Source organism: Dictyostelium purpureum (genome assembly GCF_000190715.1).
Source record: "Dictyostelium purpureum unplaced genomic scaffold DICPUscaffold_7, whole genome shotgun sequence".
Taxonomy (NCBI): domain Eukaryota; phylum Evosea; class Eumycetozoa; order Dictyosteliales; family Dictyosteliaceae; genus Dictyostelium; species Dictyostelium purpureum.
This window is the reverse complement of record NW_003519344.1, coordinates 41,245-55,464: the sequence shown is the minus strand read 5'-3', so window position 1 is coordinate 55,464 and position 14,220 is coordinate 41,245. Positions and strand designations below refer to the sequence as shown.

Genomic DNA, 14,220 nt, shown 5'->3' with positions numbered 1-14,220 from the left:
GTTTATAGAAATATTGTCTCCTTATTCTTTTTTTTTATTTTTTTTTAAATTTTATATTATAATAATTATTAATTTTTTTTTTTTATTTTTTTTTTTTATTTTTTTTTTTTTTTAATTATTTTTTTTATTTTTTAAAATTTTTTTTCTTTAGATATTTTTTTTTTTCTATTACTTTTTATATTTATATTTATTTTTTGTAATAATAATAATATAATTAAAACTTTTTTTAGAAATGAGTCATTCAAGTGGTATTCCAGCTTCACCAGAATTAATTCAAATTTTTGGTCAAGCTCAACAAGATAACACCCGTTATATTAAAGTTGTTATTAAAGATGGTAATTATAGCGAGAACCAATGGCAATAATATAATATAATAATAATATAATAATAACAATAGAAACATAATTAATAACAAAAATTATTAAATAAAATAAAAATGCTAATATTAATTTATTTTTATTTAAAAAAAAAAAAAAAAAAAAAAAACAGATCAATTAGTTGTTGAAGCTAAAAGCGATATTTCTGGTGATTTTGAATCAGATTTAGATTCAGTACCATCAGTTTTAGATAAAGCTTCACCATGTTATATTCTTTACAAAAGAGACGATAAAAGTATCGAACTTACAGGTTATAATTGGATTTTTATGTTTTATGTTCCAGATATTGCTAAAGTTAGAGAAAAGATGACTTATGCTTCAACTAGAGCCAATTTAAAGAGAGAGTTAGGTGCATCACATTTCGTTGATGAAATCTATTCATCCAAAACAGTATGTTTTATTATAAAACCTTATTTAGTAACTATGCAGGGTATCATATTAAAACTAATCTAAATTTATTATTAAAAAAGGACGATTTCAATAAAAAAGGTTATCAACAACATAAACGTCATCAAGAATCAGAAGCACCATTAACTTGGGATGAAATGCAAAGAAATGATGAAAGAGAAGGTGGTCTCTTTGTTGGTGGTGGTGGTAATGGTATGCACGTTCATGGTATTTCATTCCCAGTTGAAGATAAAGCTTTATCAGCTATTAACGATTTTGTTGGTAAAAGAGTAAACTATGTCGAATTAGCTCTTGACATTCAAGAAGAAAAGGTTATTTTTGGATCATCATCAAACATTGATATTAATGATGTCTCATCAAAAATTTCAACCACCGAACCAAGATTCCACTTTTTCAGATACTCACATAACCACGAAGGTGATAGTTTAGATTCAATTAGTAAATATTATCTTTTTTAAAACACACACACATATCACGATAAACTAATATATTGTTTTATTTTTATAGTTTATGTTTTCTCATGCCCAGATGGTTCAAATGGTACCAAGAGTGCACCAGTTCGTAAGAGAATGTTATATTCATCAAGCAAAGCAAATGTCGAACAACTTTTAACTAAACAAGAAGTTAAAATCGACTTAAAACTCGAAATTAATTCACCATCAGAAATTTCAGCAGATAGCATTATCAATGAATTACATCCACCAAAAGTTGAAGAAAAGAAAGCTTTTTCAAAACCAGCTCGTCCAGGTCAACGTAAATTAATTAAATAAATCAACCAAAATACTTCTTATACCCTTCCAAAAAAAAAAAGTAATATTATTTATAAATTAAAAAAAAAAAAAACAGCAACAATAACAACAAAAACAACCCAACACTCTATTTAATAAATTAAAATTGTCATTATAATATAATTGTTATATACATAAATAATTGTTTTTTATTTTTTATTTTATTTATTTTTTAGTTGTCTGATGCTTTTGTGTGTAAAGTTAAACCGTGGAGTGATGGAATGACATCTTTTAAAATTTCATTAACTTTTTTATGCTGTTTTAACATTGAAACTCCTTTAAATTCATCAGATACAACTGTAATTCTATACATTGAGCCACAACCGCCTATATAAAAAAAAAAACATTTATTATTGATTAATTAATTAATTAACAATTTGTTTTTATTTTGTTTATTTACCTGAAATATCAACAACGTCAAGAGTGGATGGTTTTAAATTTTCAGTTAAAAGTGATCTAATTTTATCACCTTTTACATCTTGTGATGCAGTGCAAAATTGTCTAATTTGTCTGGTTTTGTTTAAATTGGAAACTAATAATCTTGAAAACATTTTAATTACAATGAATAATTATTTTAAAAAAATCAAAAAAAAAAAAAAAAAAAAAAAAAAAAAAACCATAAAAAAAAAAAAAAAAAAAGAAAATTTTTTTTAAAATTTTTTATTTTTTTAGTTTATTTAATAGTATTACTTTATCTATAATAACATTACTACTATTATCATTTCTCTAACAAATAGTAAATAACAACCAATTCAAATAATAAAAAACAAAATATTCATTTTATAGATATTATAATATTTAATTATTTTTATTTTTTTATTTATTTTTATTGAGATAAAATAAAAAATTTTATTTGATGAAATACAGGCGGAGCATTGGCAGATGCAGAGTTTTTTTTTTGGGTTTGTAGTACCCCTATATTAAAAAAATTGGGTTTATTAATAAATATCCAAAGAGAAATTTCAATTTACTTTGCTCCTGGTGTCATTATTTGATATTATCATTTTATTTATGGATTATAATAATGATGATATTTTTTTATGTGCCACCAGGGTTCATTATTTGCAAGCAGTGTTATCATTTTAAATTTTGGATATTTTTAAAATAGTGGAGTAAATTCCGAAATCCTACATTAAAATAAAAAAATAAAAAATAAAATAAATTTTAACAGTTTTTTCAAAAACTAAAAAAAAATTATGGTTGCGCCACTCTATTTCTAAAATCCTATTTTATTTATTTTAATTTTTTTTATTTTTTTATAATTTTTTTTTTTTATCGATATTTATAAATAAATTTTTTTCATTATTTTTTTTAATTTTTTCTCTACTCCAATAATCATACTTATAAATAAAATGTTAAAGAAAGTTTTAGCTTTAGCTGCTTTAGCCTTAGCTGGTGTTTCAGCTCAATCATATTCATGTCAACAAATGCAATCATTAGCCTCACAATATTTCAGTGGTGCTACTGAAACCACCATGGTTTGTATTTCATATTATGAATCATCATGGAATCCAAGTATGTATTTCTTTATTTATGATTTTTAAAGTATTATTTTATTAATATTAAATTATTTTAATAGATGCCCAAAATCCATCAGGTGCTTCAGGTTTATGGCAAATTATGCCAGAAGTAAGTAAAGCCATTTTAATAAAATTTAGTCATTGCCATATATTTTATTAACTCCCTTTTTTTTTTTTTTTTTTTTTTTTTTTTTTTTTTTTTTTTTTTTCTCTCTATTAGCACTGTGTAAGAATTATTTTAAAATATTCTAATTTGAAATTTCTTATGTTTATATTTACTAACTTTTGATTTTATTATTTTCAAATATATCAAATATCAATTTCTATGAAAATAGGGTGAAGTAAGTGTTTTTTAATTTTATTTTTATTAATAAATTAAATTTTTATTGATATATTTCTTTTTTTTATTTTACTTTAATTTTAAAACTCACAGTTATGTCCAAGTTGCACAACGTATGTATATTAAATGATTTTTTAAATGTTTTTAATTTAAAACCAATTTATTAACTTTTTATTTTTTTTTTCAAATACAGACCAAGTGATTTATTCAATCCAGATATCAATGCTCAATGTGCTTCAGCCGTCTTAAACGCTCAAGGTTTAGATGCTTGGACTACCTACAGTAGGTTAAATAAATTTAAATTTAAAAGTTTTATAAAACAACATATATTAATAGTTTTTTATTATAGGCAATGGTGATTGTGATGGTTGGAATCAATGTGGTACCTCAGGTACTTCAGGTGGTGGCTCAACATCAGGTGGTTCAACATCAGGTGGTTCATCAAGCGGTTCAGGTTCAGGTTCATCAAGCGGTTCAGGTTCAGGTTCATCAAGCGGTAGCGGTTCATCAAGTGGTAGTGGCTCATCAAGTGGTAGCGGCTCATCAAGTGGTAGTGGCAGCGGTAGCGGCAGTGGTTCTGGCAGCAACTAAACTAGTTAGTCTTTATTAAAATTTAGATACTTAACTAAGTTGGTTTATAATGTATCGATTAAAATTAAATAAATATTAAATAGTAACCTATTGTTCTTTTTAAATTCAATATAAAAAATATTTTTTATCTATTTAAAACACTCTAAAATTTTTTTTTTTTAGAAAAGATTAATAAAAAATTGATTAGTAAAAAAATCAATCTTTTATTAATGAACTTAAAGTATAATAAATAAAATAAGCTTTAAATATTATCAGTACATATTATTTATTTATTTATATATAATATTTATGGGGGTAATATAAATAAATTTGTAGATTAAATAAAAATATTTTTTTTATTTTTTTTTATTAATTTGTATTTTTTTTTTTTTTTTTTATTAATTTGTATTTTTATATTTTTTTTTTAATTATGATCATTAAATATAATATGTTTAAATAAGAATGTTCGTTTTGGTTTTAGGAGTATCTATAGTTACTTTGGTTGTAATATTATTATTGGTTTCATTAATTATAGAAAAAACAATTTATAAACTATTGTTTTTTTTTTTATTATTTTTATTAATAGTTTCAATATTTTTATTAAATCTAAATGTATTAAAAAACGAAAATAGTTTTTTAAATATAATATATAATAATAATAATATAAATAATAGTAACTTAAACAACATTAATATATATAATAGAAATAATAAAAATATTATTCCATTTATTTCAAAAGATAATGCATATGTTGGATTGGATAACTATTATCTAAGTTCAAAAAAAGAAGGTTATTATTATGTATATATTTATAATATTACTTATAATAACTATGGTTTAGAAAATGATGAATATATTAATATTTATCATTTATTTGAACCTTTTTTAAAACAAGAGTTAAGGAAAATAAAAATTAAAGGATACAAAATCACAAATAATATTAGAAAGGCAATTAATAGTCCATTAATATTAGTTTTACCAAATTCTGACAGTAGTGGCCCTCTTTATTATTTCAAAATATTAAAACAATTATTAGGATATAACTATAGCGATAATTTTAATTTATTTTCACATGTAATTGTATATGGATATTCAATAGATTATAATAAGTTTCATTTGGATTTAGATTTATTTCTTACTTATTATAAACATTATAAAATAACCAACCATCCATTTAAAAGTAATAGTTATTTAAATCAATTCGTAGAGTTATCAAGTATAAATCCCTATTCAAAATTTTCAAATGAAATTATTAAATATAGTAAAATTCAATTTCCAGGTATACATAATAGCAATAATAACAACGGTGCTAATAATATCAATTGTACAAATATAAGATCTTTAATTAATGAATTAAAGTGTTGGGGTATGACATCAATATTGCATATTAATATAAATTTATTTATTCATACATCAAATAGTAATAGAATGTTAATTATAGAGCAGGGTTGTTTTAATTATGGATTATATAATGAATTATTTTTACCAACTTCAATGTAACTATATATATATATATATACATTTGATAAATTAAAATTAAAATCTTAAAATTTTTTTATAGGTGTGATTTTATTGATTATAATAGAGAAGAGTTAGAGTTGTATCCTTTCTATTCACACATTAATACCCAGTATGACGATAGATTGGTTATATTTTCAGATGAAAAATCACACTTGACCTTGTTCAAAGATAATTTTATTCCCCCAGAGATAAAAGTAAATTTTAAAGATTCATTAGCTATTAATTCAATTTTGTTACATTATCTAGTTACACCAACATTTCAACTAAGAGAGTCAATTAATAAAAGAATTTTGGAGACTTTTAAAAAGCCTTTCATACCACCTTGCATATCAATACATATAAGACATGGTGATAAATATCAAGAAAATGATTTATTCGATTTCAAGGAATACTATACCGTTTTGGAAAATTTTTATAAACAAAATTTCAATAATAAAGAGTATCAAAAGATAAAAGATATTTTTATATTAACAGATGATGAAAGTGTTATAAACCAAATTCAATTCAAAATAAAATATCTAAAAGATAACCCTCAAGATATAATGGCAAATTTTACATTCAATTATTTAGATATAAAAAGAAATATGTATGGTTGGCATCAGGATAGTGATTTAGATATAGATAAGCCCATAAACGATTATGGATCAATTTTATATGCTGAATCCCATATAGCTTCAAATTGTCAAGTTTTTATTGGTACCATGTCATCAAATATCGGCCGATTAATAGTGGAAATGCAATCACTAAATTACCATAATAGAAAAAAATTAAAAAAATTTATTTCACTAGATATAAATTACCCAGAAAAGTTAAGTGATGTACCAGTTTTAAAAGAATTTAGTTCAAATAAATAATAAAAATAAAAATAAAAATTATTAACCTCAAAAATCGAATATTTACTTTTTTTATAAGAATAAAATTATAAACAAAAAAATTTTATGTCAATGTAAACCTTATCAGGGTCTATATGGAGCAGGGGCACATCATCTTGGTTAAAATTACCTTTAATTTTACTTTTTTACCAATATAAAAACTAATATATATTTATCATAATAACTTGTGATTATACTTATCAAGTAGTCTTCAATATAAGGAGAAATCTTTTATATATAGCCAAATTTATCATTCAAATTTATGAATCAAATATAAATTTATATTTAATAAAATGTTCCATAAAATAATTTTTTTTCAAAAAAAAAAAAAAAAATTAAAAAAAAAAAAAAAAACACCTCGTTTTGCGAAGTGGATTTTGATCAGTCATTTTTAACTACAAGTTCTTTTTTTTTTTTTTACTTTATTTCCGTCTGAATATCTATTTCTACTCCGTTTTCACTTTGTTAAAAAATACCAAAATGGAAAATAGCAAATTCACCGCCCTAATTTTTCCCTTCCTTTTTTAGCTGCACTCCGTTCATACACTCCGTACACCTTTTCATTTAATTTTATAAAAATATAAAATCATTAAAAAAACTATAAATATTTGTAATTACAATTATTTTTCATAAAAAAAACTCCAACAAATAAAGAATAAAAATAAAATAATTATAACAAAATAAAATGAAACAAGCAATCAAAATAACAACAAAAAATAACAATAAAAAAACTCCAAAAATGCACAAACACTATTTAAAATCCAATCAAGACAACTATAAAAAGATGATTCATAAATTAAAAATTAAAGATTTCCCAAAACTCCCGGTTACAGTTCTTTCTGGTTTCTTAGGATCTGGTAAAACTACTCTATTAAATTATGTTTTAAACTCTAACCATGGTTTAAAAATTGCTGTAATAGTCAATGATATGAGCGAGGGTAAATATAGTTATATAATTATTAAATAAAATAAAACATATTAACTATTTATTTTTTTATTATAGTTAACATTGATGCTAGATTAATTAAAGATGGTTTTAAAATCTCTAGAACTGTTCCTTCTGAAAAAACAGTTGATGCCGTTGTAGAAATGCAAAATGGGTGTATTTGCTGTACTTTGAGAGAAGATTTATTAATTGAAGGTAATAGAGTTTTTTTAAATTTATTTAATATTTTCAAATATTAATTTTATCATTTTATATAGTTACAAAATTAGCAAAAGAAAGAAAGTTTGATTATTTAATTGTAGAATCATCTGGTATTTCCGAACCACTACCTGTTGCTGAAACTTTTACCTTTGAAATTGATGGCTCTATTGAAAACCTTAAGGATTACACCAAATTAGATACAATGGTAACCGTAGTTGATTGTTCAACCTTCCTAGAAGAGTACTTATCTGGTGAAAGCTTAAAAGATAAAGAAATGGGTGTTACAGAAGAAGATGAAAGATCCATTGTTGATTTATTGGTAGACCAAATCGAGTTTAGTAATGTTATTCTCTTAAACAAATGTGATCTTGTTGATAAAGAAGAAATAGATCAAATAGAAGGTTTGGTAAAACATATTAACCCAGATGCTAAAATATTAAGATCAACCAAATCAGTAGTTCCTCTAGATAAAATTTTAAATACCGGTTTATTTGATTTCAAAAAAGCAAGTGAACACCCAGGTTGGTTAGCAGAGTTAAGAGGTACTCATGTTCCAGAAACAATCGAGTATGGTATTAGAAACTTTATTTACAGAGCTCGTCGTCCATTTCATTCTGAGCGTTTAAATAAAGTAATTGGTAAAGGTTCAAAAGTTTTTGGTGGTGTTCTTCGTTCTAAAGGTTTTACATGGGTCGCCTCTACACCAGAGCTAATTGGTATGTGGAATATTGCTGGTATAAGTATGACTATATTAAATTATGGTTACTGGTTAGCTGATTTAAAAAAATCTGAATATCCAAGTTTAGAAATTCAAAAAATGATCAGAGAAAAGTGGGAAGAACCTTTTGGTGATAGAAGACAAGAAATTGTATTCATTGGGAATAAAATGAACCAAGAGTTAATAGAAAAAGAATTAAACAATTGTTTATTAACCGATAAAGAGTTAAAGCAAGGTCCAGAGGTTTGGAAAACATGGGCTGATCCAATCGCATTAAATGAAGAAGAAGAAATTGAAATCGATGACGATGGTGATATGAATGAGTCTTACTAAAAAAAAAAAAAAGAATAAAATTATAAAAAAAAAAAAATATATGTATATTGTCTATTTATTAATTAATTTGTTTTAAGTTTATAGTTTATCGGTATACCTTCTTGATTAACTAAATCGTTAATGTCATTATTAAATTGATTGCTTGTAAAATTATAATATTCGTTGTCATTGATAATTGAATTAAATTTATCACTATTTCTATTGGTACTACCACTTGCATCTATATTGTTATTTTCATCCTTAACACCACCTATAGTTTTAATTAGTTCAATTAGATTTGACATAAAATCTGTATATTCTTCTAAGGTAAATTCTTGGTCACTAAATCTAGCACATTCATAAATATCGATGTAATGATAAGCAAACTTCTTTTCTATTTGTGGGCATTTTTCTAATAGGAACTCTACATAGTCTCTAATACACAGCTTTGTATCTCTTTTTAATTCTGGGTTGTAATGGGTTGCTGCTTTTTCTAAAACGATCCAACTCTTTGCTATTGAAGTTTTAAAATGAACTTTACTGTAACCTGTATTTGGTGGACCCCACCCTAAATGACTAATTGTTGGTGAATCTCCAATCATTATTGGTTCGATTTGTGACTGAATTTGTTTTGATCTAACGATTTCATTTAAAATAATGGTTCTCTGTTTATTTGATAAATCGCCAGGTCTTAAAAATGGCATAATATTTCTAGGTATTCTATCAATCATACGATTCTTTAATCTAATTCTTACTTGGATCAATGAAAATGATAAAAATAGCTAATAATAATTAAATTTTATTAATAATTTTTATTTTTTATTTTTTATTTTTTATTTTTTTAAAAAATTATACAATACCATTATACCAACAACAAATATAATAATTAAGAAATGTTGAAAATAAAATCTACCAACTATATACTCTGAACTTGATGATGAACTATTTGTGCTTGTGCCATTTGTATCAGCAGAGTTGATAATATTAATTTGGTTATATATTGTAAACAATAAAATAATAATTTTATTTATTAAGTTAAGTTGAATATTAAATGTAATCATATTACATATCTATTTTTATAATATTATAATCTTTAAACTATAATAATAATGGTTATTAACACCTATTATAAATTATTTCTTGAAAAAATAATTATTAAAAATAAAAGAAAAAGAAAAAATTAAATAAAAAAAATAAAAAAAAAAAAGGGAAAATTTTTTAAAATTTAAAATTTTTTTTTATTTTTAAAATTTTTTTTTTTTTTTTTTTCATTATTTTAAAATTTTATATTTTTGTGTTCATATTTTTATATTTATTAAATAAAATAAATAAATAAATAAATAAATAAAATTAAATAAAAAATGGCAGGTAAAAAATTTGGAGCAAACAGTAAATCAGAAGAAGCTCGTGCTAAAAAAAACGAAGTTAAAAAGAATGAAAACGAAAGAAAGATAAAAGAAAAAGAAGATAAACTCTGGGAAGAAACTGATGAAAAAATTATAACCAAACAAAAAAAACTTAAAGAAAAAGAAGATAAGAAAATGGAAGAATTGAAAAAGAAAAAAGAGGCTAGAGAATTATTAAAAAAAGAAGAAGAGGAAAATAGAGCTAAATATGGTAAGCCAACTGATACCAAAGTTACTCGTTTCGAAATTAATCAACAAAGAGAAAAAGAACAAAGAGAAAGAGAAAGAGTTGCTGCTGCTAATGCTGACCCAAGATTAGTTGTCCCAAAGACTACTACTACCACTACTACATCCTCTGAACATAACTCTGATGAAGAAGATACCTTTGACCTTGAAGAAAATATGAATCATATCCTTCGTGAACAAAGATTAAAGGAAGGAGGTAATGCTATTGAAGCCAGAGATATTAACGATGCTATCGGTGCCCTCTCTATTGATAAAGGTGCTGACCAACACCCAGAACGTAGAATGAAAGCTGCCTTTGCTGCTTACGAAGAGGTTAACCTTCCAATTCTCAGAAAAGAAAACCCAAGTTTAAGATTAACTCAAGTTAAACAATTACTTTGGAAAGAATGGTTAAAATCTCCAGAAAACCCAATCACACAAGCTAAACTCCAACAGCAACAACAACTTTAATAATATATTTAAAATCAAATAATTTTATTAGAAATAATCTAACCAAATATTCAACAATAATAATAACAATATCAATAATTAAATTAATAGTATTAGTATCTGTATATAATAATTGCTTGATTTTAAACTAATTAGAAAAATATAAAATTTAAAGAAAAAAAGAGAATTTAAAATATAATTAAACAAAACTCTTTTTATTTCTTTTTTTTTTTTTCTAAAATTTTAGAAATCAACAATTTAAATTAATACATTTAAAAAAACATTGATATTTTATTAAAGGTTAGATTACATTCAGTTAGATTTTTTAGAAGAAAAGAAGAAAGAAAGAAATAGTAGGGCAGAGAAAATTATAAATTTAAAATTTTTTTTTTTTTTTTTATTTGAAACTTTTTTTAATTAATAATTTAAAATAAAGTTTAATGTATATAATATTTAAAACTAAAGATTTAATGTTTAATTTTTTATTTACTTTAATATTAAAAATGACATGGAAAATTATAATTCTAATGTCTTTATTATTTTCATATTTTTTCTTATTAAAAAATAAAAAGTTATAATTATATTACCCATATTATTATCCTATTATCCTACTATTATCATTTTGTAAATGGTTATCATATTAGTTTGAAAAAGTATAAACCAATAAAATTTTAAATCAAAAAGAAATAAAATGTTACTTTAAAAAAAAAAAGAAAATACTAAACTTTATTAATTTAATTGATAAAAAGGAAATTGTGTTGTGATGTAACCCCGATTGGTTTGCTGCTTTAATGTTAACAAATACTTTTAATTTCCACCTCTCAATCTGAGGACTAAATGGAGGGTAGATTCTTTTTGGATGTTGTAGTCAGAGAGAGTACGACCATCTTCTAATTGTTTACCAGCGAAAATTAAACGTTGTTGGTCTGGTGGAATACCTTCTTTATCTTGGATTTTAGTTTTAACGTTTTCAATGGTATCTGAACCTTCGACTTCGAGGGTGATGGTTTTACCAGTTAATGTTTTGACAAAAATTTGCATACCACCTCTTAATCTGAGAACTAAATGGAGGGTAGATTCTTTTTGGATATTGTAGTCTGAGAGGGTACGACCATCTTCTAATTGTTTGCCTGCAAAGATAAGACGTTGTTGATCTGGTGGGATACCTTCTTTATCTTGAATCTTGGTTTTAACGTTTTCGATGGTATCTGAGCCTTCAACTTCTAATGTAATAGTTTTACCGGTAAGAGTCTTTACGAAAATTTGCATGCCACCTCTTAATCTTAATACTAAATGGAGAGTAGATTCCTTTTGAATATTGTAGTCAGAGAGTGTACGGCCATCTTCTAATTGCTTACCGGCGAAAATTAAACGTTGTTGATCTGGTGGGATACCTTCTTTATCTTGAATCTTGGTTTTAACGTTTTCAATGGTATCTGAACCTTCGACTTCAAGAGTAATAGTTTTACCAGTTAATGTCTTGACAAAAATTTGCATACCACCTCTTAATCTAAGTACTAAATGGAGAGTAGATTCTTTTTGGATATTATAATCTGAGAGAGTACGACCGTCTTCTAATTGTTTACCTGCAAAAATTAAACGTTGTTGGTCTGGTGGGATACCTTCTTTATCTTGAATCTTGGTTTTGACGTTCTCGATGGTATCTGAGCCTTCAACTTCAAGAGTAATGGTTTTACCAGTTAAAGTTTTGACAAAAATTTGCATACCACCTCTCAATCTGAGAACTAAATGGAGGGTAGATTCTTTTTGGATGTTGTAGTCAGAGAGAGTACGACCATCTTCTAATTGTTTACCAGCGAAAATTAAACGTTGTTGGTCTGGTGGGATACCTTCTTTATCTTGGATTTTGGTTTTAACATTTTCAATGGTATCTGAACCTTCGACTTCGAGGGTGATGGTTTTACCAGTTAAAGTTTTGACAAAAATTTGCATATTGAATTTAATTTAATAATTATTTTCTTTTTTCTTTAAAAATATATAATATAAAAATGTTACAAAAAAAACTAAATATAAAATAAAAAATTAAAATAAAAAAAAAAATGTTAATATTTATTTAAAATTTTTTTTATATATTAATTATTTATAATATAAAAAAATTATATTTATAATATTAATTATTACTAATAAAATTAATATTTTTTTTTTGTTATAATTTTTTTAAATTTATTTGTCTATTTAAATTAATATTTACTTGTGCTTGTTTGTGTTACAAATATAAAAAATGAATTGAAAGTTTTAAAAGTTAAATTTTATATTAAAAAAAAAAAAGGAAAAAAAATTAATTAAAAAATAATTCTTAAATATTTAATTTTTTTTTAAATTTTTTTTAATAATTTTTTTCAATTAAATTTTTTATACATTTAAGTTTATTTTTAAGAAAGTAGTTAGTCATCTCAGTCAGCAGCGACAAACAGTAACAATTTCTTTTTTTTTCTTTTTTTCTTTTTTTTTCTTTTTTTTTTTTTTTTTTTTTTTTTTTTTATTAATTATTTTTTTTTTAATTTTTTTTTTTTTTACAAATTATTTATTATTCTATTAATAGTCCCAAAAGAAATAAAGATTAAAAAAAAAAAATTATATAACAATAGATAATAAATATTTTATATGAGACATAATAAAAATAGATCATAAATGAGTCTGTATTTTTTAAAATAAACTATTATTTAATTTTTAAAAGAGGATTATCAACTCATAGTTAATAGCCACTTTCTAGTTTTATGTTTGTAAAATTTATCATTTTTAATAGGAGAAATTCTTAATAAAATAATTATTTTATTAAATAATGAACCTATTAAAATGTTAAATTCACAAATATTTGAAATTATTTCTTTTCAAAAAACAAGGAACATATAATTATTTTCGAAAATATTGATCAAGTTGAATAAATAAGAAACTAATAATTATAAATAAATAAAAATAAAATAAAATAAAATGTTAATATCTTTTTTTTAAATTTCTAAACACATTAAAATTTTTTAAATTAATGTGTTTTAATTTTTCCATTTTTTTTTTATTTTTTTTTATTTATTATTTTTTGATAAGCCACAGTTTAAACAGTGTACTTGAAACTGGATAAACTGTAAAATTATAATTCAAAAATAAATAAAAAAATTAATAAAATCTATTTGATAACGATTATAAAAAAACCTTTCAACCTTGTCATTGTTTGGGTTAGAAAATTCAAATATTTAATATTAAAAAAAAAAGTGAAAAATGATTAAAATAGATGAATAAAAATAAATTGTAAAAAAATAAATAATACATTACACATTAAATAAATTTCTTTCATTCCAAATCTAATTTTGAAATTTTTTTTTTTTTTTATTACGATACAGAGTGTGAGTATTATTATATATTTTAAAAAAAAAAAACAATGAAATATTAATAAAAAATAACAATAATTGATAGTGTGTGTGAAGTATTGTAAAAGATTAAAAATAAAAATAAAAACAAAAAAATAAATAAATAAAAATAAAAATAAAAATTTTTATTTTATGTGTTGATACTTTTTTTTATTTTTTTTTTTTTATTATTTTTATTTATAC

The 14,220-nt window shown here is 22.9% G+C and overlaps 8 protein-coding genes across 8 annotated transcripts; 5 read left to right on the top strand and 3 right to left on the bottom strand.

Moving 5' to 3' along the window:
• Positions 1-232: 232 nt before the first annotated feature.
• On the top strand, positions 233-1,694 carry DICPUDRAFT_44803 (uncharacterized protein; the record flags this gene model as incomplete). Its single annotated transcript, XM_003283375.1, has 4 exons — positions 233-335; positions 490-767; positions 848-1,223; positions 1,293-1,694. 4 exons carry the CDS (start codon positions 233-235, stop codon positions 1,553-1,555), a joined length of 1,020 nt encoding a protein of 339 aa, XP_003283423.1. The 3' UTR covers positions 1,556-1,694.
• Positions 1,695-1,745: 51 nt separating this feature from the next.
• DICPUDRAFT_25738 (uncharacterized protein) lies at positions 1,746-1,901 on the bottom strand (the record flags this gene model as incomplete). The annotated part of the gene is made up of 1 exon (XM_003283332.1): positions 1,746-1,901. A coding segment is annotated over one exon (156 nt), but the record flags the coding sequence as incomplete, so codon positions are not given.
• Positions 1,902-2,925: 1,024 nt separating this feature from the next.
• Positions 2,926-4,024, top strand: DICPUDRAFT_147060 (uncharacterized protein; the record flags this gene model as incomplete). Its single annotated transcript, XM_003283374.1, has 5 exons — positions 2,926-3,088; positions 3,153-3,202; positions 3,527-3,546; positions 3,627-3,715; positions 3,783-4,024. The coding sequence occupies 5 exons, from the start codon at positions 2,926-2,928 to the stop codon at positions 4,022-4,024; spliced, it is 564 nt and encodes a 187-aa protein (XP_003283422.1).
• A 209-nt stretch (positions 4,025-4,233) lies between these two features.
• Positions 4,234-6,378, top strand: DICPUDRAFT_74375 (uncharacterized protein; the record flags this gene model as incomplete). Its single annotated transcript, XM_003283373.1, has 3 exons — positions 4,234-4,244; positions 4,708-5,499; positions 5,565-6,378. The coding sequence occupies 3 exons, from the start codon at positions 4,234-4,236 to the stop codon at positions 6,376-6,378; spliced, it is 1,617 nt and encodes a 538-aa protein (XP_003283421.1).
• A 703-nt stretch (positions 6,379-7,081) lies between these two features.
• DICPUDRAFT_147058 (uncharacterized protein) lies at positions 7,082-8,594 on the top strand (the record flags this gene model as incomplete). The annotated part of the gene is made up of 3 exons (XM_003283372.1): positions 7,082-7,334; positions 7,400-7,498; positions 7,600-8,594. 3 exons carry the CDS (start codon positions 7,082-7,084, stop codon positions 8,592-8,594), a joined length of 1,347 nt encoding a protein of 448 aa, XP_003283420.1.
• Positions 8,595-8,710: 116 nt separating this feature from the next.
• On the bottom strand, positions 8,711-9,589 carry DICPUDRAFT_20225 (uncharacterized protein; the record flags this gene model as incomplete). The annotated part of the gene is made up of 2 exons (XM_003283331.1): positions 8,711-9,355; positions 9,434-9,589. Coding segments are annotated over 2 exons (801 nt in total), but the record flags the coding sequence as incomplete, so codon positions are not given.
• A 345-nt stretch (positions 9,590-9,934) lies between these two features.
• On the top strand, positions 9,935-11,115 carry DICPUDRAFT_93446 (uncharacterized protein; the record flags this gene model as incomplete). Its single annotated transcript, XM_003283371.1, has 1 exon — positions 9,935-11,115. One exon carries the CDS (start codon positions 9,935-9,937, stop codon positions 10,673-10,675), a length of 741 nt encoding a protein of 246 aa, XP_003283419.1. The 3' UTR covers positions 10,676-11,115.
• A 235-nt stretch (positions 11,116-11,350) lies between these two features.
• On the bottom strand, positions 11,351-12,882 carry DICPUDRAFT_44796 (ubiquitin). Its single transcript, XM_003283330.1, has 2 exons — positions 12,867-12,882; positions 11,351-12,678 (listed from the first exon to the last, which is right to left on the bottom strand). Exon 2 carries the CDS (start codon positions 12,605-12,607, stop codon positions 11,462-11,464), a length of 1,146 nt encoding a protein of 381 aa, XP_003283378.1. The 5' UTR covers positions 12,608-12,678; positions 12,867-12,882; the 3' UTR covers positions 11,351-11,461.
• Between the last annotated feature and the right edge of the window lie 1,338 nt (positions 12,883-14,220).

What these genes read in the sequence shown, in the direction of transcription:
- DICPUDRAFT_44796 (XM_003283330.1), bottom strand. Translation starts at nt 12,607, where the DNA reads ATGCAAATTTTTGTCAAAACTTTAACTGGTAAAACCATCACCCTCGAA.